We start from the raw sequence: 26,749 nt of genomic DNA on the forward strand, positions 1-26,749 counted from the left end.
TCACTTATAGAACCCTAAAATTGGATTAATAACTGTGAATCCTCCATCGATAGTGAGGTTATGTCCACTGATGAAGGAAGATTCATCTGAAGCGAGAAATAGAGCGGTCTCTGCGACATGGTGTGACCTCAACACGGTACCTTTTAAATTAGATGCAGCACTACAAAGGGCTTCCATTTCACTCATACTCAAATTTGCAGAATCAGCCATTGGAGTGACGAGTGGGGAAGGAGAGATGCAATTGACCCTGATCCCATGCTTCCCAAACTCGCAGGAAGCCGTCCGAATGAGGCCCACAAGAGCATGCTTGGATATAGTATATGCATGTGGGCCCGCACCCGCCACACACCCGGTTACGCTTGCATTGCATATGATGGACCCACGTATTTGCCTCGTAACCATTGCGCGACCCGTATGCTTAATTGCGATGACGGCCCCACGCATATTGTTAGACCTAAAATCGGTAACAGGTACAGCACTGATGTAAGAGCTGAGCTGGATGACTAGGGGAGCTGAGTCCTGAAGGACCGGAGTGAACGAGGAGTGAGGTGGTCGAGAAAGAGTCCTGCTATGAGGGCTGAGTCCTGCACAAGGCAAGCGAGGTCAGAAGACCAGACCGGGTTTTACTCCGGACAGGCCCTTCGACACTCAAGTCAGTATGAGCAGGAGTGAAGGGGAGATGTCTAAGAGTTTAGGGAGAGAAGGGATTTTCGCATTACCCATTGGTCTGAGCTTTGATCCCCTATTTATAGGAAAAATCTGGTGAGGTGTCCTGGACAGGTGTCCAGGACAGGTGGCGGCCTGTGAGAGGTTGCAGCTCACCTACTCTGAGACAGGTGGCGGCCTGTGAGAGGCTGCAGCTCACCTACTCTGGGACAGGTGGCGGCCTGTGAGAGGCTGCAGCTCACCTACTCTAGGACAGGTGGTGGCCTGTGAGAGGCTGGTGTTTTCACACCCCATCAGTTGCCCCCCAGTTTTCCAACTCATTGAGGGACTTGAGAAAGTGTGATCAATCGTTTCTCTTAATGGGTAGGCATTGTCTGGGAGTGAGTCAGAAAATTAAGTTCAGAAATCCAGTCCGGAGTCCGGCTGGAAGTTGAGTTCGAAGATCCAGTCCGGAGTCCGGCTGGAAGTTGAGTTCGGAGATCCAGTCCGAAGTCCGGCTGGAAGTTGAGTTCGCAGTCCGGAGTCCGGCTGGAAGTTGAGTTCGCAGTCCGGAGTCCGGCTGGAAGTTGAGTTCGCAGATCCAGTCCGGAGTCCGGTTGGAAGTTGAGTTCGCAGTCCGGAGTCCGGCTGGAAGTTGAGTTCGCAGTCCGGAGTCCGGCTGGAAGTTGAGTTCGCAGATCCAGTCCGGAGTCCGGTTGGAAGTTGAGTTCGCAGTCCGGAGTCCGGCTGGAAGTTGAGTTCGCAGTCCGGAGTCCGGCTGGAAGTTGAATTCGCAGATCCAGTCCGGAGTCCGGTTGGAAGTTGAGTTCGCAGTCCGGAGTCCGGCTGGAAGTTGAGTTCGCAGTCCGGACTGATTTTTGTCGTTTTGTTGAAACGCGTTATATCCAGTCTGGCTGCGGCCGGACTGATTTTTTGTCGTCTTGCGGCCAGTCCGGTTCGGACCGGACTGATTTTTGTCGTTTTGTTGAAACGCGTTATATCCAGTTCGGCTTTTGCCGGACTGATTTTTGTCGTCTTGCGGCCAGTTCGGTTCGGACCGGACTGATTTGTGTCGTTCTGTTGAAACGCGTTATATTCAGTTCGGCTTTTGCCGGACTGATTTTTGTCGTTTTGTAGAACGCGTCATATCCAGTCCGGAGTAGGGAGTACGGAGCTCCAGTCCGGAGTACGGAGCTATAGTCCGGAGTACGGCTTCAACCGGACTGATTTTTGTCATTTTGTAGAATGCGTCATATCCAGTCCGGAGTACGGAGTACGGAGCTCCAGGCCGGAGTACAGAGCTCCAGTCCGGAGTACGGCTTCAATCAGACTGATTTTTGTCATTTTGTAGAACGCGTCATATCCAGTCCGGAGTACGGAGTACGGAGCTCCAGTCCGGAGTACGAAGCTCCAGTCCAGAGTACGGCTTCAACCGGACTGATTTTTATCCTGTAGTGCTTTGCGCTATATCCAGTTCGGCTTGAGATGAACTGGATTTTGTCCTGTAGCGCTTTGCGCCATATCCAGTTCGGCTTGAGATGAACTGGATTTTGTCCTGTAGCGCTTTGCGCCATATCCAGTTCGGCTTGAGATGAGCTGGATTTTGTCCTGTAGCGCTTTGCGCTATATCAAGTTCGGATTGAGATGAACTGGATTTTGTCCTGTAGCGCTTTGCGCCATATCCAGTTCGGCTTGAGATGAGCTGGATTTTGTCCTGTAGCGCTTTACGCTATATCCAGTTCGGATTGAGATGAACTGAATATAGCGCAATCAGCTAAAAGACGAAATTGAAATTTGTCTTGTAGCGAATCTCACCGAGTCCTGGTCGGCTTGAGATGAGCTGGATTTTGTCCTGTAGCGCTTTGCGCCATATCCAGTTCGGCTGGAGATGAGTCCGGAGATCCAGTCCGGAGTCCGGCTGAAAATGAGTCCGGAAATCCAGTCCGGAGTTGAGCCAGTCCGGCTGGAAATTAGTCCGGAAATCCAGTCCAGAGTTGAGATGAGCTGGATTTTGTCCTGTAGCGCTTTGCGCTATATCCAGTTCGGATTGAGATGAACTGGATTTTGTCCTGTAGCGCTTGCGCCATATCCAGTTCGGCTTGAGATGAACTGGATTTTGTCCTGTAGCGCTTTGCGCCATATCCAGTTCGGCTGGAGATGAGTCCGGAGATCCAGTCCGGAGTCCGGCTGAAAATGAGTCCGGAAATCCAGTCCGGAGTTGAGCCAGTCCGGCTGGAAATTAGTCCGGAAATCCAGTCCGGAGTTGAGATGAGCTGGATTTTGTCCTGTAGCGCTTTGCGCTATATCCAGTTCGGATTGAGATGAACTGGATTTTGTCCTGTAGCGCTTGCGCCATATCCAGTTCGGCTTGAGATGAACTGGATTTTGTCCTGTAGCGCTTTGCGCCATATCCAGTTCGGCTGGAGATGAGTCCGGAGATCCAGTCCGGAGTCCGGCTGAAAATGAGTCCGGAAATCCAGTCCGGAGTTGAGCCAGTCCGGCTGGAAATTAGTCCGGAAATCCAGTCCGGAGTTGAGATGAGCTGGATTTTGTCCTGTAGCGCTTTGCGCTATATCCAGTTCGGCTTGAGATGAACTGGATTTTGTCCTGTAGCGCTTTGCGCCATATCCAGTTCGGCTGGAGATGAGTCCGAAGATCCAGTCCGGAGTCCGGCTGAAAATGAGTCCGGAAATCCAGTCCGGAGTTGAGCCAGTCCGGCTGGAAATTAGTCCGGAAATCCAGTCCGGAGTTGAGATGAGCTGGATTTTGTCCTGTAGCGCTTTGCGCTATATCCAGTTCGGATTGAGATGAACTGGATTTTGTCCTGTAGCGCTTGCGCCATATCCAGTTCGGCTTTAGATGAACTGGATTTTGTCCGAGTCCTGGTCGGCTTGAGATGAGCTGGATTTTGTCCTGTAGCGCTTTGCGCCATATCCAGTTCGGCTGGAGATGAGTCCGGAGATCCAGTCCGGAGTCCGGCTGAAAATGAGTCCGGAAATCCAGTCCGGAGTTGAGCCAGTCCGGCTGGAAATGAGTCCGGAAATCCAGTCCGGAGTTGAGATGAGCTGGATTTTGTCCTGTAGCGCTTTGCGCCATATCCAGTTCGGCTGGAGATGAGTCCGGAGATCCAGTCCGGAGTCCGGCTGTAAATGAGTCCGGAAATCCAGTCCGGAGTTGAGCCAGTCCGGCTGGAAATGAGTCCGGAAATCCAGTCCGGAGTTGAGATGAGCTGGATTTTGTCCTGTAGCGCTTTGCGCTATATCCAGTTCGGCTGGAGATGAGTCCGGAGATCCAGTCCGGAGTCCGGTTGTAAATGAGTCCGGAAATCCAGTCCGGAGTTGAGCCAGTCCGGCTGGAAATGAGTCCGGAAATCCAGTCCGGAGTTGAGATGAGCTGGATTTTGTCCTGTAGCGCTTTGCGCTATATCCAGTTCGGCTTTTGGAGCAGTCCGGAGCTTATCAGTCCGGATTTTGGAGCAGTCCGGAGCTTATCAGTCCGGATTTTGTCAGTCCGGAGCTTGGAGCAGTCCGGATTTTGTAGCAGTCCGGAGCTTATCAGTCCGGATTTTGTAGCAGTCCGGAGCTTATTAGTCCGGATTTTGTCGTGTAGCTAGACGCGTCATATCCAGTCTGGCTTGGGCCGGACTGGTTTTTGTCATTTTGTAGAACGCGTCATATCCAGTCCGGCTTGGGTCGGACTGATTTTTGTCGTCTTGAGCCCAGTCCGGTTCGGACCGGACTGGTTTTTGTCGTTTTGTTGAAACGCGTTATATCCAGTCTGGCTGGAGATGACCAAGTTTATTGAACTTGGGTTTTTGCAAGGGTTTGGTTTTTTGCCCGGGCCTGTTTCTGACTAAAAGTGCGCTTCCGATCTTTGTGGAGACGAGCCGTGGCGAACCAAGTAGCGAGTACCCAGTTTTAGCGAACTGGGTTTCCAAGTAATGAGTACCCAAGTTTAAGAACTGGGTTTCCAGTGAGTACCCAAGTTTAAGAACTGGGTTTCCAGTGAGTACCCGAGTTTAAGAACTGGGTTTCCAGTGAGTACCCGAGTTTAAGAACTGGGTTTCCAGTGAGTACCCAAGTTTAAGAACTGGGTTTCCAGTGAGTACCCGAGTTTAAGAACTGGGTTTCCAGTGAGTACCCAAGTTTAAGAACTGGGTTTCCAGTGAGTACCCGAGTTTTAGCGAACTGGGTTTCCAGATACAAGTACCCAAGTTTTATGAACTGGGTTTCCAAATATAAGAGGAAATCTGAATCTGCAAAAGAATTATTTATTCATATTAACATAAACTTAATTTACAAAATCACCTCTCATGCCGGGCGGTACGACTACCGATAATATTTTGCGGAGGTCTTCGGCAGGTTCAGTCACCCTGAGTTCGTCCCATACATCGAGTAGTTCGATTGGCAGTGATTCCACTGCATTTTTGCCTTTAAGGGCCATCGCGTAGCACTCCCTGGATTGGGGTTGATCTCCTCGAACTTCTCCCACGCCGTTGGGGGTTATGAACTTCATCTTTTGGTGATAAGCCGAAGCCACTGCACGAATCAGGTTCTGCCCAGGCCGTCCTAGGATAGCATTATAGACCGAAGTGGCCCTTACTACCAGGAAGTTGACCATGACGAATGCTTGACGAGGTGGGTCTCCGACAAGAACGGGGAGCTCAATCTGCCCCACTACTTTCACGACCTCTCCGGAGAAGCCAAATAGGTCTGAGTTCGCCGGCTTCAAACGGTCGTCGCCTATCATCATTTTCTCAAAGGCGTGGTAGTATAGAATGTCCGCTGAGCTCCCATTGTCCACGAGAATTTTCTTCACCTCCCAGTTGGCAACGAGCATGGTTAAAACCAGTGCATCGTCGTGGGGCAGGATAAGGTTATCCAGATCTGCATCTGAGAAGGAGATCTCATTCTCCGTTCTAGTCTTTTTGCTGGTTGTGTGCACAACGTTAACTCGTCGCGCATATGCTTTGCGAGCAGCGGAGGATGTGCCCCCAGCGGCAGGCCCACCCATGATTGTGCCAATGACCCCCCTTGGCTGAGGCCGGGGTGCCTCAGGCTGCGCAATGGCCAGCTGAGGGGTTTTGTCCCGAGCAGGGGGCTGCTGTGATCTGCGAGGGCTGCGGCCCTGCGGGCTTTTTCCTCTGCGCTCTGTGTTGCGGCCGTCAGTTCGGATATACTTTTTCAAATATCCACGGCTGATGAGCTGCTCAATTTCTTCTTTGAGTTGCCAACACTCATCCGTGTCGTGACCGTGGTCCTTGTGGAACTGACAGTATTTTGATGGATCTCTACGGTTTCCTTTGGAGATCATTCTAGCGGGCCACTTCACGAATTCCTCTTCGCTGATTGCAGCCAATATATGTTTCCTGGAGGTATTGAGAAGCGTGAAGTTTTCCTCTCTTCTTTGCGGAGGCGAAGACTTCTCTCTTCTTGGAGGTTTATCCTCCCTACGCTTCTTGGCGGGATTTTTCTCCTCAGAGGTTATCCTCCGATTTGAGTTAAGAGCTGCCAGTGTCTCTTCCACCGTGATGTACTCCTCTGCCCCGGTCATGAGATCTGCCAGTGAGAACCCTCTGGGTGCTGGGGCACCCAAAACATCATCAGTGAATGACGTCCTGCTTGAGAACGCCCTGGAGACGGGCCGGCCCTGGTCCTTCGCCAATTCTTCTATCCGATGATCCATCTCCTCCATTCTCTGTAGCAGCGGATCCGTCCTGTGGTCCAAGGACCTGATCCTTTCCACAGACTGGCTCGCCGCGGAGCCGGATTGGCTCTCCCGACTCATACGACGAGGTCGGCGTTTCGCTGGTGGCGCACGATCTTCATGAGCTCGGCGCCTCTGTGCGGAGGGGGAACGCGACCTTTCACGGTGATGAGGCTCTGTTTGGGCATGCCTCGTCGTGAGGTGAGGGACTTGTCTGGTGGAATGATGAGTTCGGTCCTCACCATGGTGTGATGACTCTCCCCTGTGGACGTCTGGCCTTCCTTGGACAGATCGCGGAGCCTCTGGGGGAGGTTAAGGGGGCACTTGAAGTAGTTGCTGGTACTGCCCAACGAGGGCTGTCATCTGCTGAAATAGAGCTTGTACTTGCTCCGGGGTGGGCAAGGGATTCAGATGTTTTGAGCGAGCCGGGCTCTGCTCTGCTGTAGCAGAAGCTGCTACTACTAGTGATGCGATTCGCTCGCTCCGGGTCCTGCGGGGTAGCGCGGTTTGGGTAGTCCGCGCCCGCCCAGTAGGCATCCGCGTACTCTTGCGTCCTGCCATTTTTGTGAGTGGGATGTGTAAGGACAGCTTTTAGTTCTGGGGTCCCACGGATGGCGCCAATCTGTTAGACCTAAAATCGGTAACAGGTACAGCAGTGATGTAAGAGCTGAGCTGGATGACTAGGGGAGCTGAGTCCTGAAGGACCGGAGTGAACGAGGAGTGAGGTGGTCGAGAAAGAGTCCTGCTATGAGGGCTGAGTCCTGCACAAGGCAAGCGAGGTCAGAAGACTAGACCGGGTTTTACTCCGGACAGGCCCTTCAACACTCAAGTCAGTATGAGCAGGAGTGAAGGGGAGATGTCTAAGAGTTTAGGGAGAGAAGGGATTTTCGCATTACCCATTGGTCTGAGCTTTGATCCCCTATTTATAGGGAAAATCTGGTGAGGTGTCCTGGACAGGTGTCCAGGACAGGTGGCGGCCTGTGAGAGGCTGCAGCTCACCTACTCTGAGACAGGTGGCGGCCTGTGAGAGGCTGCAGCTCACCTACTCTGGGACAGGTGGCGGCCTGTGAGAGGCTGCAGCTCACCTACTCTGGGACAGGTGGCGGCCTGTGAGAGGTTGCAGCTCACCTACTCTAGGACAGGTGGTGGCCTGTGAGAGGCTGGTGTTTTCACACCCCATCACATATTAACAGCCATGGTGTTATCAAACTCTCCCATGTCTAGGTCTAAAATTCCACCGAGTGGGCCTATGATCCCAGCGTTGCTAAATGTAGACACCCCATTTTGACAAGGCCCTAAAATCCCCAAAATTGAATAAATCCTAAAATCTGAGTCTCGGAGCCAAATTCGAAGTCCCTAAGAATCAGTGTCAGTATCAAGTTCCCGAAGTGTCTAAAACCGATCCCGAAAAGTTCAAGAACCAAATACGAAGAAAACCCGAATGATTACTTACCCAGTGCCCATTCTTGGGTGCGAAATTCCCGGGAAGTTGTTCCTATTCCCAAGAGCGCCTTTGCAAAATTATAATTAATTCGGACAAAAATTTGAGGAAAGGACAAGCAGAGTTTGTGCTTTTGTCAAATATGGGTGTGTGGATATCAACTTCCATTTTATTTGCGTCGTGAGAGAATGAGAAAAGAGCAAAATGAGTGTGTCAATATCAACCCCTTTGTTTATGGGTGTGCAATTACCAGGTGAGGGTGTGCCCATTAAATATAATTGTGTTTTTTCTAATTAAGTGGTTAGTGGGGCCCACTCCTATGCAATTGAAGTTTCCCACCGAATTATTCGGTGGTCAAAGTTTCCCACCGAATTATTCTATCTTCAAAGAGAAGACATCATCATTATTTTGGGATCCAAGGTGGAATGATGACTTTTGGGCAAATATTAGAAGTTTGGGGGGACTCTGCTCCAGAGCTCTCGCGGCCTCATCCTCTCTTTGTTTTCAGCTCCCACTCTCTCTCACCCTCTGGAGAGGAAAAAAAAAAGAAAAGAAAAGGGGGAGATCTCGAGAGAGAGAGAGAGAGGCAGAGAGAGAGAGAGGGGTTCTTAATCTCCTTCACCGGCGATCTTGCCGGAGATCTAACCGTCACCCTGCACCTACCTTCACATCTTCACCATTAGATCCATCTTTTTTTTACAGATCTTTGAGATCATCTCCCAAAACCATTTCCTCCACCATCATTCTCCCCTATTTTCTCCACCATCATCCCCATCTCCTCCACCCCACCTCCAGCGGGCCCCACCTCCAGCGGGCCCCACATCAGTGGGCCCCACACAAGCACGACTCTGTCAACACCTTCCTGGATCTCTTGTGGTGTAAGTTCATTTTTTTTATTTTTTAATTATTCATTCTTTGCACTACACGGGTCCCACAGCGGATCCCACATCAGTAGGTCCCACAGCGGGTCCCACATCAGTGGGTCCCACAGCGGGTCCCACATCAATGGGTCCCACATCGGCGGGTCCCACAGCAGGTCACACATCAGCGGGTCCCACAGCGGGTCCCACATCAGCGGGTCCTACTATGAATAGTAGTTTTGAATAGTACTTATAAATAGTAATTATGAATAGTAGTTTTGAATAGTACTTATAAATAGTAATTATGAATAGTAGTTTTGAATAGTACCTATAAATAGTAATTATGAATAGTATTTTTGAATAGTAATCTTGTATAGTAATTATAAATAGTAATTATAACAGTCTTCAACACATGAGTCAGTCCTTCAGTCAGTCCAGGAATTTTTCCTGTCATCATAGGGGTTAGGATTCTGTCCATCCTCCCATCAAGTTGTGATCTTTACCCGCTCCTGCAAGGTATAGGATGCTGTCCAACCCTTGCCGAGTTATTTTCCTGTTCGTTCCCCCGCAAAGTATAGGATGATGTCCAACCTTTGCGGGATTCCAGAAGTCTCCCTACCCTTATGATGATAGGATTTTATTCTCTGGTGTCAAAAAACAATAAAAACATTTCAAAAATACTTGAAAACAACAAAAACATTCCAAAAAACACTTGAAAATTCAAAAACATCTAAAAAACAATTCAAAATCCAAAAACATTTTAAAAATCAAAATTTCAAAAAATCTTGAGTCATGTGCAGAGTAGTTAGGAATTCTGGTCCGAACTACGTTGGCTTGATCCCTTTCAACAGGGTACGTAGTGCAGCTTGGGGTCCACATCCCAGGTCCAGCCAAACCTTTAAAAATAAACATTTCAAATATTCCAAAAAAATACAAAAAAACTTCAAAACCTTTTCAAAAAAGATCTTCCCCTAGAGTTAGGAGTCTGTCCTAGATATTTAGGGTATTTTAGAGTTAGGAGTCGGTCCTGATTTGTATTGATATGGTGTGTCCTGTCGTGTGAGTGTCCCTAGAATTAGGAGGCCTCAAGTCGATCGGTTAGACATTTAGTCGAACCGATGGCTAGACTAGGAAGCATATAGTCAACCCATGGTTTTCCTTAGAATGCACAGCCTAGATACACATAGGATATAGGGCCCACCTGCATTAGCTTAAGGCTAATCAACTTGCATTAGTTAGGGCATATAGAGTCCTAAAAATTACAATCCACTTGAATTTAAGCAATCGCACAAAAAGCTTTAAACATCAGTCGAGTCTAGTGGATCGAGTCTAGGATAGCGGTCCTAGAGTTTTAGGCATCGTAGTTTAGAATAGGGCACCGAACTACGTTGGCTCTGATTCTTTCCGAGGCCGAGATACGTAGTGCAGCTAGGATGGATGGCCATCCTGGTCCGAGTCAAGTATTGCATTAGAGTCTAGGGTTTGTCGTGTCGGGTCGTGTGTCGAGTCGTGTTGTGTTGTGTGTTTTGCTGTGTTTTCTTATTTTTATGTACAGATCCTATACCTTTAGCTGTAACATGCATGTACTTGTCCACCAGAACTTAGACACCAATTAGGCATGTCACTCATAACCTAGCTATTCTTAGGCGACATATCTTTCACTTCTTTTATGTGTGTTTCTTATTCATCTCCGAGACGTGCATGATTAGCTAGACGTTATCTCGGGGATATTCGTTCCCATTTCGCATGATTTTCTCCCAAAACTCTTCAAAATTAATAATAAACGGCATAAGAGACCAGGTGCTAGCACTTGGGCGAATTGGGGGCGCCTAATCCCTTCCCCATTCGTCATCAGGCACGAACCCTATTTTATATCTCTGGTTATCTGTTGCAACAGAGCACAGCATGGGATCCAGGGCCCACTTCCTTGGATGGCGACTCTTTCTTTGCTTAAGGTGCGTCTCGAATCCGGGCTAGTCCCCGAATCGAGAGGTATCTCACTTTACATCGCCGCTCATGCTGTGATGGGCACTCTTTCGAGAGTTCCTTGGTGGGGCTCTCCTTCACGTGGACGATCTCCTGAGACTCGCGCGGGGGCCCGTCCTCCACGCCCGTCCCGGATCTGGTTCCACAGACTGGCGACTCTGCTGGGGATTTCTTGAAACATTGCCTAACTCTGTAAAAATGCCATTGTTACTAATTTTGAGGAAATTTGGGCCAAAATCGAGTTAAATGGGAACTTTATCGTTAGAAATCCAGGGGCACCAAGTAGGCGCGTAAATAAAACAAGGGATTCACACATCGCACATCATACATTGTCATATTCTTTATTTCTTTCATCATTTTCATTATTGGCCTCAGGGAATAGATATGACGCGTACCAGATGGGAACCGTTGTATCTATTTCCGAGCTATGCGCCGGAGCTGCAGCCGTAGACACTGGGTGTGCTGGTGTTCTACAGCAGCCGATGAGCAATGAACATACTTTGTATAATGCTGGGTGTGCTGGCGTTATACATCAAGGGTATGGTCATAAGCATAGTACCCTGCAGAAATGCCCGGGCCCTACTTTTATTTCATTATATTATGTATATATATTAGTTTCTCCCTTTAGAACCAAAATTAGGGAACCCTTGCTAGGACACTATATATATGTACTCATATAGGACGAACATGTGCGACCAGCATATGTAAGCCTAGGATAGAAGTCAGCCTACCCATGTAGTGTAGAAGGGTAAGTCACACCGTGGTTACCCGCCGCGTTATCTAGTACACTCACAGACACTTCTGGGTCAAGATTTTCTTGGCTGCGCTAGATTAGACTAGGGTTGGTGCCCCTGGTTAGGATGTATATATATGTATATATTTGTTATTAGATTAGGGTTTACTTCCTAGTTAAGTTTTCCTTCATAATCTAATCAATTATTCTTCTCTATCCATTCTGTGGATTATCATCAGATGCTTGGCTCTCTTAGCCATGATCTACCTCCCATGAGTCTGATCCTTTGATTGATCCTGATCAGACCGTGTTCCACATGTCGATTGTGAGTCTATCTTGCCATTATCATTATCGGAGTGTGTGTTCTTGCTGAGAACCCTGCTTTATCTTGACCATGACGGCATACTCTTCATGTTTAGTTGCTGAGACCCTCCTAGTATAGCCGTCATGCTGCCGATTTTTTTAGAAACCTTGAGCGTAATCATTATCCTTTTGGGTTCATTGACAAACCATGTGCTTACCTTACCACATCTCCTGGTATAGCCGTTATGCTGCCGAATTTTCTCCAAATACCTTGAGTGTGGTCATCATCCTTTTAGGCTTGTTGACAAACCATGTACTTGTCGTACCACATCTTCATGTACAACCATTAAGCTGTCAGATTTTACCCAACGGAAGGATGTATTGGTGCTACCTTTTGTCTCAACTTGCGCATTGCATTGCCATGTGATTAATTCTCATTGAGCTTAGTGTTTGTGGTGTCCATGAAAGGAGTCTTAGTCACTCGTCTGCCATCAACCCCAAAAGAGCTTTCATTTCTAAACTCGCTTGGTCTAGCCAGTCTGCTGTACCTTTTTCCTCTCACATTGCCCAGATGGCCGAGTACACTGAAAATCTCATCTTGACAGAAATGAGAGAGACGATGATGACATTCAAGACCTGATAGACAGGGATCCCCTCATTCTTCTTGAACTCAAGTGCTTCCAAGAACCCTACACCTAACCGTGTTGCACCTCCTACACCCACCATGGGAACCATTTCACCCATTCAACCCTTCATATATCTTACCACCTTTACCTGTACCACCTCTGGGCTGGAAAATGATTGGGAAGAGAAAAGAAAAATATCATACCAGAGAAAGCCTTGCCATTGTCAGGTGCCAAAGAACAATTTGAGCTGGGTCAACAGAAACCGAAGAGGCCCTCCCTTCTGAGATTCTAACTCTAGGATTACTCTTTCCGATCATTATCGCCATTAATGAAGGCACGTTGTCCTTGAACTTTCAGCGCCAATCCGTTGCCTCCGATAAAGTGTCTCATCTTTGAAATTTGTTTTGAAGTGTGTATACCAACCCTCCTGTCAAAGTTGGTAAGTCTAACCATGTCAGTATCAATTCTAAGTATGTTGTGTTTACCGGTCTCTCTCATTGTGAGCCAATGTCCAATCTTTTGCTGAATTTGATGGAGAGCCTATCGTGGCGCATCAAAAATCATTGTATGTACTTCAAACATTCAATGAAAAGAACATTTGATTCCAGTGTCGTCAATATTCTTGTATATGTTCACTCTTGGATCTAATGTTAATAAACAAATTAAGACACCCTCCTCGAATGAGGATGCCGATGAAATTCTTCTCGAGATTTGAAAGATAATCAAACGAGAGGAAGAGCGTCGAGCAAAGCCACTTGAAGATGAAATTGATACCGTGGATAGTGGTATCGAAATCCGAAACTCGGGAAATAAGGATTGGCAAAATCTCCCGAAGAGTGCAAAGAGTCGATAAACCTATTTAGAGGGTTCAAGGAAGTGTTGCTTGGTCCTATGAGGATAAATCAGAAGCGTGCCTTGGCACTGTTCAACGTGAGTCACCCTCAGCTTCAGACATCAGGTCGAAAGAAAAAAAATTCAAATGAAGAATACCAGACATCAAATGCAATGAATGAAAAATTGAGAGAAGACTTTCAGACAACAAAGTCATGAGCATAGAACATGAACCCCAAGAAGAATGCTTGGGCTATAAATTGTGATGGAATTTCCAGTTAAAACATTCCAGGTGTAGGGGCATTCCCCACATCCAAGCAAAAAAATTAAAATCAGAATGAACAAAGAAAAATAAGATAGAATCCAGAGAAGAAAGGAGAAGGGAGCATGCCCCACGTCAACTCCTCAAGAACGTCAGAATCGCAGGAAGCAGAGTCGATAAATGGATTGAAAATTTCAAAATCATCTTCAGCATTCATAGAAGACCCAGAGCCGTAGAATCCCGAATATCAGTGCGAGATCCCAAAGAAAAAGTGGGAATTCAATCAGTCTAGCTTGCACAGTGCAGATGAAGTCTTGCAAGGAAATGCCGCCAGACTCCTCAAAAAAAAAGAGAAAGAAAAAAAAGTTCAAAGCCATTGAACCTTAGCCATTCAAGAAGCTTGTATGCCAAAACATCAGAAGGCCATCCTTGGACGCCTGAGCCTTAAACGCCAAAAATCCCAAGTTCAAAAAAAAATCCTTTTGCGAACACCTTCGAGCCTCAACAAAATCAAACATTCTTTTCAAACACCCGCAAATTAGGGGCATTTCGGCCCGAACTACGTCTGACCTGATCCCCAACTCTTCGGGGGTACGTAGGCAACCTGATCAATTCAGGTTCGGTCAACCTTTGGGATAAAAATCAAATTATTCCCTTTCAACCTTTGGGATAAAAGTCAAATTATTCCCTTTCAACCTTGGGAATAAAAGTCAAATTATTCCCTTTCAACCTTTGGAATAAAAATCAAAATATTCCCTTTCAACTTTTGAGCTAAAAGCCAAATCATTCTGTTCCAAACCCCAGCAAACTATGCGAACCTGATCCTCCATTGTTGGGGTACTTAGGCAACCTGACCAATTCAGGCTCGGTTGAAACTTTGAAATCCAAAGGAAATATCCAACCCTTTTGAACCCAAACACACCTAAAAAGTCCTTCTGATGAACAAGCAGAGGTTCAAAGTCAAGAAAAAAAAAAAAAAACGATGGAGTCTGAAGACCCGCTAGGCTGAAAACCCGAGAGGGCGGTCTAGGCAAAATTTAGGGTCATTCACCCGCTAAGTTGACAACTGAAAAGTCGGCTTAGGCAAAAGTTAGGGTAGCAGGCCCGCTGGATTGAAAACCCGAAAGGGCGATCCAGGCAAAAGTTAGGGCAAGCGGTCCGCCAGATTGAAAACCTGACAAGGCAATCTGGTCAATGGCAATGACTTCCTACAAAAAAAGCGAATCATTGAGATGGAGAAACAGTCTTCAACCAAGGTAAAACCTCGGAGTCCAAGTAGTGCCAGCAAGCTTACTTTAACATTCCTCTAAACTGGGGGCATTGAAACCAAGCAATCTGAAAGGGATAATGACCATGACATAAACACCGAAAGAGGAGAATTGTGCCTCTTGACACGGTCTTCGAAATACTCTAAGAGTGGCTAAGCCATACCCTTGAAAAATAACACATCAGATCCAAGAGTGAGTCGAAAGCGAGTCGAGTCCTCCGAACAACAAGAATCTTCTTTGACCGAGTCCTTGGAAATCTATTCCTCCTTCATATTTGTGTTCCCTTTCCTTGCAAAGTCAAAACTGTCGGATGCTGGAAGAATGGGAGCGTGTCCTCCAAAATGTGAAGAAAATTCAGAGTAAATCCTGGTTAAGGTATCAGAAAAGGTGGGAGACATCTTGTTCAAACCTACCCGAGACCTTAAGCCTCCAAAAGTGAGCCATGCGAAAGAAGAGATTTTTAGACTCAGCCATCATGGTTATTGTCCTATTCTCTCCATACAAAAAAAAAAAAACTCTGCATCCTCAAGCCTTCATGAAACGATGCATCTTTCTTCAACCATCATTGTCATAGAATCACAACACACTAGGGGCATCTTTTATGACTTGCGTCATAAAAGATATCAAGCACAAAAGGCAATCAGTGCCAATGTCTTCAGTAAGTTGAGATAAGAGATGTACGAGTATATCTCGAGCCAAACTTCAAACTTCTCAGACGAGTGCACTCTCTGAAAGGTCAACTTCCCCAGAAAATCAGTTTCCCAAGCAGAGTCTAGAATTTGCTCGCGCAGCCTTCTCAGCAGAGATCGCACACTCCTAACGTTCTCGGCAAGAGACAATCAATCATGTAATGGAATCGATCGAAATCTCGATTTCTTGAATCAAAATTGTTCCTCCTTGAGTTTCGTGTTCTTGATTCTTAGAGTGGTTTGATCATGATAGCTGTCTAATCATTCCGCCATGTTGATCTGTCAAGATGCTATCTTCCCAGATCCCAATTTAGGTTTGATCATGATAGCTGTCTAATCATTCCGCCATGTTGATCTGTCAAGATGCTATCTTCCCAGATCCCAATTTAGGTTTGATCATGATAGCTGTCTAATCATTCCGCCATGTTGATCTGTCAAGATGCTATCTTCCCAGATCTCAATTTAGGCTTGATCATGATAGCTGTCTAATCATTCCGCCATGTTGATCTGTCAAGATGCTATCTTCCCAGATCTCAATTTAGGCTTGATCATGATAGCTGTCTAATCATTCCGCCGTGTTGATCTGTCAAGATGCTGTCTTCCCAGATCCCAATTCAGGTTTGATCATGATAACTGTCTAATCATTCCGCCGTGTTGATCTGTCAAGATGCTATCTTCCCAGATCCCAATTTAGGTTTGATCATGATAGCTGTCTAATCATTCCGCCGTGTTGATCTGTCAAGATGCTGTCTTCCCAGATCCCAATTTAGGTTTGATCATGATAACTGTCTAATCATTCCGCCGTGTTGATCTGTCAAGATGCTATCTTCCCAGATCCCAATTTAGGTTTGATCATGATAGCTGTCTAATCATTCCGCCGTGTTGATCTGTCAAGATGCTATCTTCCCAGATCCCAATTTAGGTTTGATCATGATAACTGTCTAATCATTCCGCCATGGTGATCTGTCAAGATGCTATCTTCCCAGATCCAAATTTAGGTTTGATCATGATAGCTGTCTAATCATTCCGCCGTGTTGATCTGTCAAGATGCTATCTTCCCAGATCCCAATTTAGGTTTGATCATGATAGCTGTCTAATCATTCCGCTGTGTTGATCTGTCAAGATGCTGTCTTCTCAGATCCCAATTTAGGTTTGATCATGATAACTGTCTAATCATTCCGCCGTGTTGATCTGTCAAGATGCTATCTTCCCAGATCCCAATTTAGGTTTGATCATGATAGCTGTCTAATCATTCCGCCGTGTTGATCTGTCAAGATGCTATCTTCCCAGATCCCAATTTAGGTTTGATCATGATAGCTGTCTAATCATTCCGCCGTGTTGATCTGTCAAGATGCTATCTTCCCATATCCCAATTTAGGTATGATCATGATAGCTGTCTAATCATTCCGCCATGGTGATCTGTCTAGATGCTATCTTCCCAGATCTCAATTTAGGTTTGATCATGATAACTGTCTAATCATTCCGCCCTGTTGATCTGTCAAGATGCTATCTTCCCATATCCCAATTTCGGTGATCATGATAGCTGTCTAATCATTCCGCCGTGTTGATCTGTCAAGATGCTATCTTCCCAGATCCCAATTTAGGTTTGATCATGATAGCTGTCTAATCATTCCGCCGTGTTGATCTGTCAAGATGCTATCTTCCCAGATCCCAATTTAGGTTTGATCATGATAGCTGTCTAATCATTCCGCCATGGTGATCTGTCAAGATGCTATCTTCCCAGATCCCAATTTAGGTTTGATCATGATAGCTGTCTAATCATTCCACCATGTTGATCTGTCAAGATGCTATCTTCCCAGATCCCAATTTAGGTTTGATCATGATAGCTGTCTAATCATTCCGCCCTGATCATCTGTCAAGATGCTATCTTCTCAGATCCAAATTCAGGTTTGCATATCTTCGACCTTTCGGTTCATTCGCAACCAGGTCAATCCTTTGAGTTTTGACTCATTCGCAGTCTCGCTCATATCCTCGACCTTTCGGTTCATTCGCAACCAGGTCATAGGTTTGATCATGATAACTGTCTAATCATTCCGCCCTGATCATCTGCCAAGATGCTATCTTCTCAGATCCCAATTCAGGTTTGCATATCTTCGACCTTTCGGTTCATTCGCACCCAGGTCAATCCTTTGAGTTTTGACTCATTCGCAGTCTCGCTCATATCCTCGACCTTTCGGTTCATTCGCAACCAGGTCATAGGTTTGATCATGATAACTGTCTAATCATTCCGCCCTGTTCATCTGCCAAGATGCTATCTTCTCAGATCCCAATTCAGGTTTGCATATCTTCGACCTTTCGGTTCATTCGCACCCAGGTCAATCCTTTGAGTTTTGACTCATTCGCAGTCTCGCTCATATCCTCGACCTTTCGGTTCATTCGCAACCAGGTCATAGGTTTGATCATGATAACTGTCTAATCATTCCGCCCTGTTCATCTGCCAAGATGCTATCTTCTCAGATCCCAATTCAGGTTTGCTTATCTTCGACCTTTCGGTTCATTCGCAGCCAGGTCAATCCTTTGAGTCTTGACTCATTCGCAGTCTCGCTCATATCCTCGACCTTTCGGTTCATTCGCAACCAGGTCATAGGTTTGATCATGATAACTGTCTAATCATTCCGCCCTGATCATCTGCCAAGATGCTATCTTCTCAGATCCAAATTCAGGTTTGCATATCTTCAACCTTTCGGTTCATTCGCAACCAGGTCAATCCTTTGAGTTTTGACTCATTCGCAGTCTCGCTCATATCCTCGACCTTTTGGTTCATTCGCAACCGGGTCAAAATCTTAGGTTTCCGACTCATTCGCAGTCAGGCCTGTTTTCTAATTTCTTGACTCATTCGCAGTCAAGTTAATCTCTTTGACTTCGGTTCGTTCGCAGCCAAGTCATAATTCTGGCCTTTTGGTTCATTCGCAACCGGGTCAAAATCTCGGACTCTTCGGCACATTCGCTGCCAAGTTCTCGCTGATTTCTTGATTCATTCGCAATCAAGATAATCTCCCTGACTTCGACTCCTTCGCAGTCGAGTCAATCTTCCAATTCTTAACTCATTCGCAGCTCAAATCAAATTCCAGTCTTTTGGTTCATTCGCAACCAAGCTAAAATCTTAGACTCTTCGGCTCATTCGCTGCCAAGTTTCTTGCTGATTTCTTGATTCATTCGCAATCAAGCTAATCTCCCTAACTCTGACTCATTCGCAGTCGAGTCAATCCCTGACTTTCTGGTTCATTCGCAACCAAGTCAATTATTCGGTCTCATAGTTCATTCGCAACTCGGCCAGTATCCCTGACTTTGGCTTTTTCGCAGTCAAGTCAAACCCTTCGCTTTTCGGTTCGCTCGCAACCAAGCAAATTTTGACCTTCCGACTCATTCGCAGTCAAGTCAATTCTCGGCTTCTGGTTCAATCGCTACCAAACCAATATCTTTCCCGGCTCTCTCGCAGCCAAGTCAATCTTTTAAGGTTCTGCAAGAGAGGCTATCTCATCCATATATCCATTATTGAGTTACGAGTTCAAGAGAGGCTATCTCACCAGCGTTTGTAGAGTTAGAGTCCGGTGAAAGGCTATTTCACCATGTTATCTTTGTGAGTATCATTTTCAAAAATCCAAAAAAAATAAAAAAAAAAGAAAAAAAAAAAAAAAAAAAGATTTGATTTTGGGCCAGTCAAAATGTGTTGTCTGTTCAGCTTTGACATTCGCGCGACAAGCACACTCTGCCAAAGAGGGGCATCTGTAGACACCCCATTTTGACAAGGCCCTAAAATCCCCAAAATTGAATAAATCCTAAAATCTGAGTCTCGGAGCCAAATTCGAAGTCCCTAAGAATCAGTGTCAGTATCAAGTTCCCGAAGTGTCTAAAACCGATCCCGAAAAGTTCAAGAACCAAATACGAAGAAAACCCGAATGATTACTTACCCAGTGCCCATTCTTGGGTGCGAAATTCCCGGGAAGTTGTTCCTATTCCCAAGAGCGCCTTTGCAAAATTATAATTAATTCGGACAAAAATTTGAGGAAAGGACAAGCAGAGTTTGTGCTTTTGTCAAATATGGGTGTGTGGATATCAACTTCCATTTTATTTGCGTCGTGAGAGAATGAGAAAAGAGCAAAATGAGTGTGTCAATATCAACCCCTTTGTTTATGGGTGTGCAATTACCAGGTGAGGGTGTGCCCATTAAATATAATTGTGTTTTTTCTAATTAAGTGGTTAGTGGGGCCCACTCCTATGCAATTGAAGTTTCCCACCGAATTATTCGGTGGTCAAAGTTTCCCACCGAATTATTCTATCTTCAAAGAGAAGACATCATCATTATTTTGGGATCCAAGGTGGAATGATGACTTTTGGGCAAATATTAGAAGTTTGGGGGGACTCTGCTCCAGAGCTCTCGCGGCCTCATCCTCTCTTTGTTTTCAGCTCCCACTCTCTCTCACCCTCTGGAGAGGAAAAAAAAAAGAAAAGAAAAGGGGGAGATCTCGAGAGAGAGAGAGAGAGGCAGAGAGAGAGAGAGGGGTTCTTAATCTCCTTCACCGGCGATCTTGCCGGAGATCTAACCGTCACCCTGCACCTACCTTCACATCTTCACCATTAGATCCATCTTTTTTTTACAGATCTTTGAGATCATCTCCCAAAACCATTTCCTCCACCATCATTCTCCCCTATTTTCTCCACCATCATCCCCATCTCCTCCACCCCACCTCCAGCGGGCCCCACCTCCAGCGGGCCCCACATCAGTGGGCCCCACACAAGCACGACTCTGTCAACACCTTCCTGGATCTCTTGTGGTGTAAGTTCATTTTTTTTATTTTTTAATTATTCATTCTTTGCACTACACGGGTCCCACAGCGGATCCCACATCAGTAGGTCCCACAGCGGGTCCCACATCAGTGGGTCCCACAGCGGGTCCCACATCAATGGGTCCCACATCGGCGGGTCCCACAGCAGGTCACACATCAGCGGGTCCCACAGCGGGTCCCACATCAGCGGGTCCTACTATGAATAGTAGTTTTGAATAGTACTTATAAATAGTAATTATGAATAGTAGTTTTGAATAGTACTTATAAATAGTAATTATGAATAGTAGTTTTGAATAGTACCTATAAATAGTAATTATGAATAGTATTTTTGAATAGTAATCTTGTATAGTAATTATAAATAGTAATTATAACAGTCTTCAACACATGAGTCAGTCCTTCAGTCAGTCCAGGAATTTTTCCTGTCATCATAGGGGTTAGGATTCTGTCCATCCTCCCATCAAGTTGTGATCTTTACCCGCTCCTGCAAGGTATAGGATGCTGTCCAACCCTTGCCGAGTTATTTTCCTGTTCGTTCCCCCGCAAAGTATAGGATGATGTCCAACCTTTGCGGGATTCCAGAAGTCTCCCTACCCTTATGATGATAGGATTTTATTCTCTGGTGTCAAAAAACAATAAAAACATTTCAAAAATACTTGAAAACAACAAAAACATTCCAAAAAACACTTGAAAATTCAAAAACATCTAAAAAACAATTCAAAATCCAAAAACATTTTAAAAATCAAAATTTCAAAAAATCTTGAGTCATGTGCAGAGTAGTTAGGAATTCTGGTCCGAACTACGTTGGCTTGATCCCTTTCAACAGGGTACGTAGTGCAGCTTGGGGTCCACATCCCAGGTCCAGCCAAACCTTTAAAAATAAACATTTCAAATATTCCAAAAAAATACAAAAAAACTTCAAAACCTTTTCAAAAAAGATCTTCCCCTAGAGTTAGGAGTCTGTCCTAGATATTTAGGGTATTTTAGAGTTAGGAGTCGGTCCTGATTTGTATTGATATGGTGTGTCCTGTCGTGTGAGTGTCCCTAGAATTAGGAGGCCTCAAGTCGATCGGTTAGACATTTAGTCGAACCGATGGCTAGACTAGGAAGCATATAGTCAACCCATGGTTTTCCTTAGAATGCACAGCCTAGATACACATAGGATATAGGGCCCACCTGCATTAGCTTAAGGCTAATCAACTTGCATTAGTTAGGGCATATAGAGTCCTAAAAATTACAATCCACTTGAATTTAAGCAATCGCACAAAAAGCTTTAAACATCAGTCGAGTCTAGTGGATCGAGTCTAGGATAGCGGTCCTAGAGTTTTAGGCATCGTAGTTTAGAATAGGGCACCGAACTACGTTGGCTCTGATTCTTTCCGAGGCCGAGATACGTAGTGCAGCTAGGATGGATGGCCATCCTGGTCCGAGTCAAGTATTGCATTAGAGTCTAGGGTTTGTCGTGTCGGGTCGTGTGTCGAGTCGTGTTGTGTTGTGTGTTTTGCTGTGTTTTCTTATTTTTATGTACAGATCCTATACCTTTAGCTGTAACATGCATGTACTTGTCCACCAGAACTTAGACACCAATTAGGCATGTCACTCATAACCTAGCTATTCTTAGGCGACATATCTTTCACTTCTTTTATGTGTGTTTCTTATTCATCTCCGAGACGTGCATGATTAGCTAGACGTTATCTCGGGGATATTCGTTCCCATTTCGCATGATTTTCTCCCAAAACTCTTCAAAATTAATAATAAACGGCATAAGAGACCAGGTGCTAGCACTTGGGCGAATTGGGGGCGCCTAATCCCTTCCCCATTCGTCATCAGGCACGAACCCTATTTTATATCTCTGGTTATCTGTTGCAACAGAGCACAGCATGGGATCCAGGGCCCACTTCCTTGGATGGCGACTCTTTCTTTGCTTAAGGTGCGTCTCGAATCCGGGCTAGTCCCCGAATCGAGAGGTATCTCACTTTACATCGCCGCTCATGCTGTGATGGGCACTCTTTCGAGAGTTCCTTGGTGGGGCTCTCCTTCACGTGGACGATCTCCTGAGACTCGCGCGGGGGCCCGTCCTCCACGCCCGTCCCGGATCTGGTTCCACACTAAACAAGATATCTAAGCTACCATACTTCTCCAAGGCATAGTCCACAGTCTCCTGGATTTGCTTCTCGTCCCTTACGTCGCAGTGTCGGTAACAAGATTTGTGAGGGCCTATGGAGGCCACCACTTGATGACCAAGTTCATCTTGGATGTCGGCGATCACGACGAGGGCCCCATTCTCGGCGAATAATCTCGCTGCTGCTTCACCTATCCCACTGGCCGCCCCAGTGATAATGGCCACCTTGCCTTCTAACCTGTACCACATGTAAGGGTCATAGATGTTAGCAAACTCCATGAAATGTGCAAGACTAAAGGAATCAAAGGTTGAAATTCAGCTAACCATAACAATTAGTAAGGAGTTGTAAGAGGAAGATAGATAACTTAACCTTAGCTTAGACATTGAGATAGAGATTTTGATTACTTGGAAAGTTGTACTGGAGCAAATAGAGAACTGCCCATTTCCTTACCCGGGGTTTCTTGCTTATATAACATTAGAAGAAAGCATAGTCTTTGGTAATAGATATAATAAAATTAATCGAGATATTATAGAAGTGTCTTCTCTAATAAATATAGTCAAACAGAGATATTATATGGTGTCGGTCAACTTCACAGGATGATCTTAACGCTCCGATCAGAAGGGTTAACTGTAATGTGCCATCCCTCAACAGATGGGGGAGGGTTGGGATCATTCTATGGGAAGGAATTTCTCGGGGAGGTCATTTTTAAGTTGGGTCCGAATAAATGAATTGTTTAGATCATCCAAGATGTGGACGGCACCCTCAGGATATTATATATTCACCACCTTCTCTTCCTCAGGCCACCCTCATTAATCTATTTAAACGACTGCTCCTTTTAGTCGTTTTACACTGGAAGAGGGTGGCCGAGGGAAGAAATATGGGTGAATATTTCATTTCCCCAAAATTCGTGCAATCAAAATAGAAAAATAAAGCAACTTTGGAATCCTGCAAACCAAGTTTGTTGAAATGAGATTCCCGTCTGCTACTTTTATTTAATTCAAGGAAAACACTTTCAAATCGGGATTTTGTTTGGAAAATAAAGACGAAAATGAAATTTACCACCAATTTAGTCATTTCCAGAGTGCTTTCTTCATTTCTTGTAGATTCTAGCTAACTTCCTTGTCTTCTTGCGCATGTGTCACAAGTCACAACGCATTTCATCTTTATTTTCCAAACGAAATCCTGTTTTTGCTAGCCTCTTAGAGGCCGTTTGGATACGCAGATTTTAGAATCCAGGGTTTTAGTTTGAAAACAGTGTAAAAAATGGCTTATGATCAAGCTCTGCATGCTGTCCTGGCAGCGTTCCTTGGATTTTAAGCAAGAAAACCAGGTTTTAGAAACCTGTCCCCTATCATGAGATTTCTAAAACTTGGTTTTCTTGCTTAAAATCCAAGAAACGTTGTCAAGACAGCATGCATCAGTTTGATTATAAACCCTCTTTTACACTGTTTTCAGACTAAAACCTGAATTCTAAAATCCGCGTATCCAAACGGCTCCTAATTGGATATGCGGATTTTAAGATCTGGGAATTCTTCAAAATTGTAGCTAAGAGACAACAGAAGAAGCGAACTAGCCGTCATTTTTTACTCATTTTTTTTACTTCTCGCCCTTCTTTCCGATAGCAAGAGAGAAGCATATCCTCTCATTTTTCCAGATTTTAGAAATCTCAGGATATAAGAGGGACTTCTAAAACCTGGTTTTCTTACTTAAAATCCAAGAAACGTTGCCAGGACAGCGGTAGCAGCTTGATCATGAACCCTCTTTTACACTGTTTTCAAATAAAAAACCTAGATTCTAAAATCCGTGTATCCAAACGGCCCCTTAATATAAACTTCCATATAATCTTAAACTTTAGCTTTTGGCACTTGATTGCCCCTTAATATAAACTACTATATAATCTTAAACTATAGCTTTTGGCACGTGATTGCCCCTTAATATAAACTTCTATATAATCTTAAACTTTAGCTTTTGGCACGTGATGTAACGGCTTCGCCTTAACTTACACAGGAACGCTTTAGGTAGGAGCGACCGCGACGCATTGTAAAATAATGAGGCAGGGGCCAACTTTAGATTGATCTGAGCCGCCCATTTAATATGCATTGGTTCGGATCACCTATGACCCAAAAATCAAGCCCCTAATGCAATAGTACGTATAAGCAACAATTGATAACATATGATAATTAAAATGTATGACTGGACGTTAAGATTATATGATTGTCACATATTTTGAGCAGTAAGGGAATCCAGACCATCGACTTTAAAATGGATGGCTCGATCACTCTACAATGGGACCCACTATAAGCCGTAGTGTGCGCCTCTCATTGAAGCATTCCCACTAACTATTGTCACTTCCGCTAAAAATTGAGAGGGTGAAATCATAGTCAATGCAATGGTGTTGCAATTCAATCACGTTTCTTTAGGGGAGAATGGAAGATAGAAGAAAAACTTTTCACCTATAGAGATGAATTTTGGGCATGACATATAAATGAATGGTTTGGATCATCAAACCATGTGGGTGCCACTCCATCTTAAAAATGGTTTTGTTAAGTACATTGGAAAAGTGTATTTGCAATAAATCTACACCGTTTGAGACTTTTACAAATGTTTTGAGGCTGTTTTCACAAACCATGTGCAAATACTCGTTTCCAATGCACATTAAAAGTACCAACATTACTCTCTTTCCAAAAAAAACTTATAAAAGACAATAATACAAGCTTCCATATAATCCTTCCCTCAGTGGGCCACAAATGCAAAGAACCATCAATCTAGGGTATCATAAATGTGAGCAGAAAAAACAAACACAGATCCCAAACAAGACGTAGATTCTGGACAAACCTCTCTGCGATAGCAGCAATGAATAGGTATATGATTCACTATCTCGCCTACCCCACACAGAGGGCACAGTGGTGTACAATAAGCAGGTGCAACTTCGCAGATGATCTATAGATAATATCTTATACTAGCATGTTGATCATCCGTATGCACATACTCTAGGAGAGGCTGGGATGCTCCAAACTTTGAAAAGGTGCGAGAGAGGAGAAGAAGCAATGTGGAGATGGAACAACTTCACTGTGAAGGAACCAGGGGCATTCGAGATCCAAAACCTCTTATCACTTCCAATTTTCTTAATTTAGTAAGACTATCAGGTGGATAAGAGAGGCAATCCTGTACACATTACTAGCAAAGAAGTTCCACCTAAATTAAATTTTGAAATAGATCCTATCCCCTTCTCTCGCAAAATAGTCTTGCATGAAAGCTTCATTGTTTGATGGTGCTTTAAAGACGTCGGAGAATTGAACCATAAGAGGCACATGAGAGCACCATTTGCCATGCAAGAACTTCACTCTGTCTCCTCCTTACAATCTAGATATAGTTCTTGAAATTTGAAATTTTGCCTCCAGATATCTCTCCAGATAGTTAGTAACGCAAGGGCGTATAGCAGAAGCTTGTATTTGAAATATTCAACAGCAGGTGGTTGAATTGAGACGGCAAAAACAAACAGCAAATGGCTTGTTGTAGCGATAGCAGCAGGTGACTCTCTTTCTCCAGCAAACAAATTTCACGGCAAAGGCAACAACGGAAATGCAACAAATTTTAATTCATAAAAGCTTATTAAAGTTTACAAGGCATGGCCTTTTATAGACTTTCCATGGCCAAAATCCTAGCAATTCTAGGACTCCTAAAACAAAAATATCAATTCCTAAAAGAACTCTAATTCTAATCCAACTCAAAAACCAATATAAAGTAGAAAGGAACTTCCATAAAGTAGAACCCCCCCCCCCACCTACCCCGGATTCAATTCTGAGATTTTTTATTTGATTACGTGGGTTGCTTTTTTTTGGTTGGTCAGAGCTTGATTTGCTTGGAATCCAGTATTCATGGCTGATTGAGAAAACGGCTGTTGTCGGGGCAATTGGGTTTGATTGGTACCCTTGGTTCTCTCTCAGAGAAGACATGGATGCTCTTCCCTTGCAGGTATTTTCTCTTTAAATTGGCTAATATTTTTCACTTCTTTGAGGAATAAACCTGTGTATATACCATGCACTAGATTTGATGTATAACAATCCCCACAATCTTGATTGTTGTGCAACAAACCAAATATGTTGCAATTCATTTGAGTCTGCATCTTTTTCTCCTAATAAAAAGAGAGAACAAATTAATGACCCTCCCCTATTAGTCTCGAGTTTTGTTTAATTAATGACCACCCCTTGATTAGTCTTGTCGTTTGTTTTCTCTTATTAATATATCTATCGCCATTTTTAAAAAAAAGAGAGAACAAATTGGAGGATAATCACAAATTAGATGGTAATTGTCTGTTGCGAGTAGAATGTATGCATTGCCCATCCATAGCAATGCCTAGTAGATAAGTGGTTTGGATCATTCAAAAGGAGGGTTCTGCTCATGAAAAATATGTGCATCCATCTTATAAGAACCATATATTTATTATTTATTTGATAAAAAGACCTTATTC

General features: G+C 44.7%; 1 protein-coding gene across 1 annotated transcript; it reads right to left on the bottom strand.

The window, feature by feature from the left end:
- Positions 1-22,661, bottom strand: LOC143853168 (short-chain dehydrogenase reductase 3b-like). The gene is made up of 4 exons (XM_077362901.1): positions 22,648-22,661; positions 22,240-22,515; positions 7,535-7,615; positions 1-454 (listed from the first exon to the last, which is right to left on the bottom strand). The coding sequence occupies exons 1-4, from the start codon at positions 22,659-22,661 to the stop codon at positions 1-3; spliced, it is 825 nt and encodes a 274-aa protein (XP_077219016.1).
- Positions 22,662-26,749: the final 4,088 nt, after the last annotated feature.

This window comes from Tasmannia lanceolata, unplaced genomic scaffold (genome assembly GCF_043159265.1).
Source record: "Tasmannia lanceolata isolate RefF3 unplaced genomic scaffold, GAP_Taslan_0.1 ptg000019l, whole genome shotgun sequence".
Classification (NCBI taxonomy): domain Eukaryota; kingdom Viridiplantae; phylum Streptophyta; class Magnoliopsida; order Canellales; family Winteraceae; genus Tasmannia; species Tasmannia lanceolata.